The following is a 622-nucleotide window of genomic DNA, read 5'->3' on the forward strand; positions in this document are numbered from 1 at the left end:
TGAAGATGTCCCTGCCCACGGCAGGGGGGTTGGACTAGATGACCTTTAAAGGGCCCTTCCAACCCAAACTGTTCTATGATTCCATGATTCTATAATATATTTATAGAAGGCAAGGGGGCATCAAGTTGGGCAAGCATGTCCGAGCCTCATTGGTGGCAATGGTGGCTGCTCCTACCCACTAGGAAGAGGGATTCCAGGTCCATAGAGGCAGGTAGAAAGGAGAAAAATAATTATTTGTGAACTATTTCTCTGTGGGCAGAATAAACTCGATAAAGAGCTGAAAGAGAGGAGGAAAGGAGAAAAAAACTTTGATACTTTAATTTATTTCCTTTAACTAGATACTAATCTCGTTAATGTTCCCAGCTAACGTAAACTTCAAGAAGTTCTTGTAGTTTGAGACTGGTAAGTTAGTATTACCAATGTAATAAGGAACACTGCCTGTCATTTACCAAATTACAGTACATTTTTGCTACTCCTACTCTGATTGTAATACTTTGATTAGCTTCTTTATTTTCTGTGGAACCAGTACAATTACACTATGCAATTTTCTTTTTAGTACCGTGAGAAAAGGTTGGAGCAAGAAAAAGAACTACTACAGAATCAAAACACATGGCTGAATGCC

At 39.2% G+C, this 622-nt stretch overlaps 1 protein-coding gene across 1 annotated transcript in view; it reads left to right on the forward strand.

Moving 5' to 3' along the window:
* TPR (translocated promoter region, nuclear basket protein) overlaps window positions 1-622 on the forward strand; it is a gene marked incomplete at both ends in the record, with an annotated part of 22,832 nt that overhangs the window by 3,231 nt on the left and 18,979 nt on the right. The window contains one exon of the mRNA XM_009573626.1: window positions 557-617. Coding sequence (XP_009571921.1) covers window positions 557-617 — 61 coding nt within the window. The remainder of the gene's footprint in view (window positions 1-556; window positions 618-622) is intronic.

This window comes from Fulmarus glacialis, unplaced genomic scaffold, assembly GCF_000690835.1.
Source record: "Fulmarus glacialis isolate BGI_N327 unplaced genomic scaffold, ASM69083v1 scaffold39672, whole genome shotgun sequence".
In the NCBI taxonomy this organism is placed as follows: domain Eukaryota; kingdom Metazoa; phylum Chordata; class Aves; order Procellariiformes; family Procellariidae; genus Fulmarus; species Fulmarus glacialis.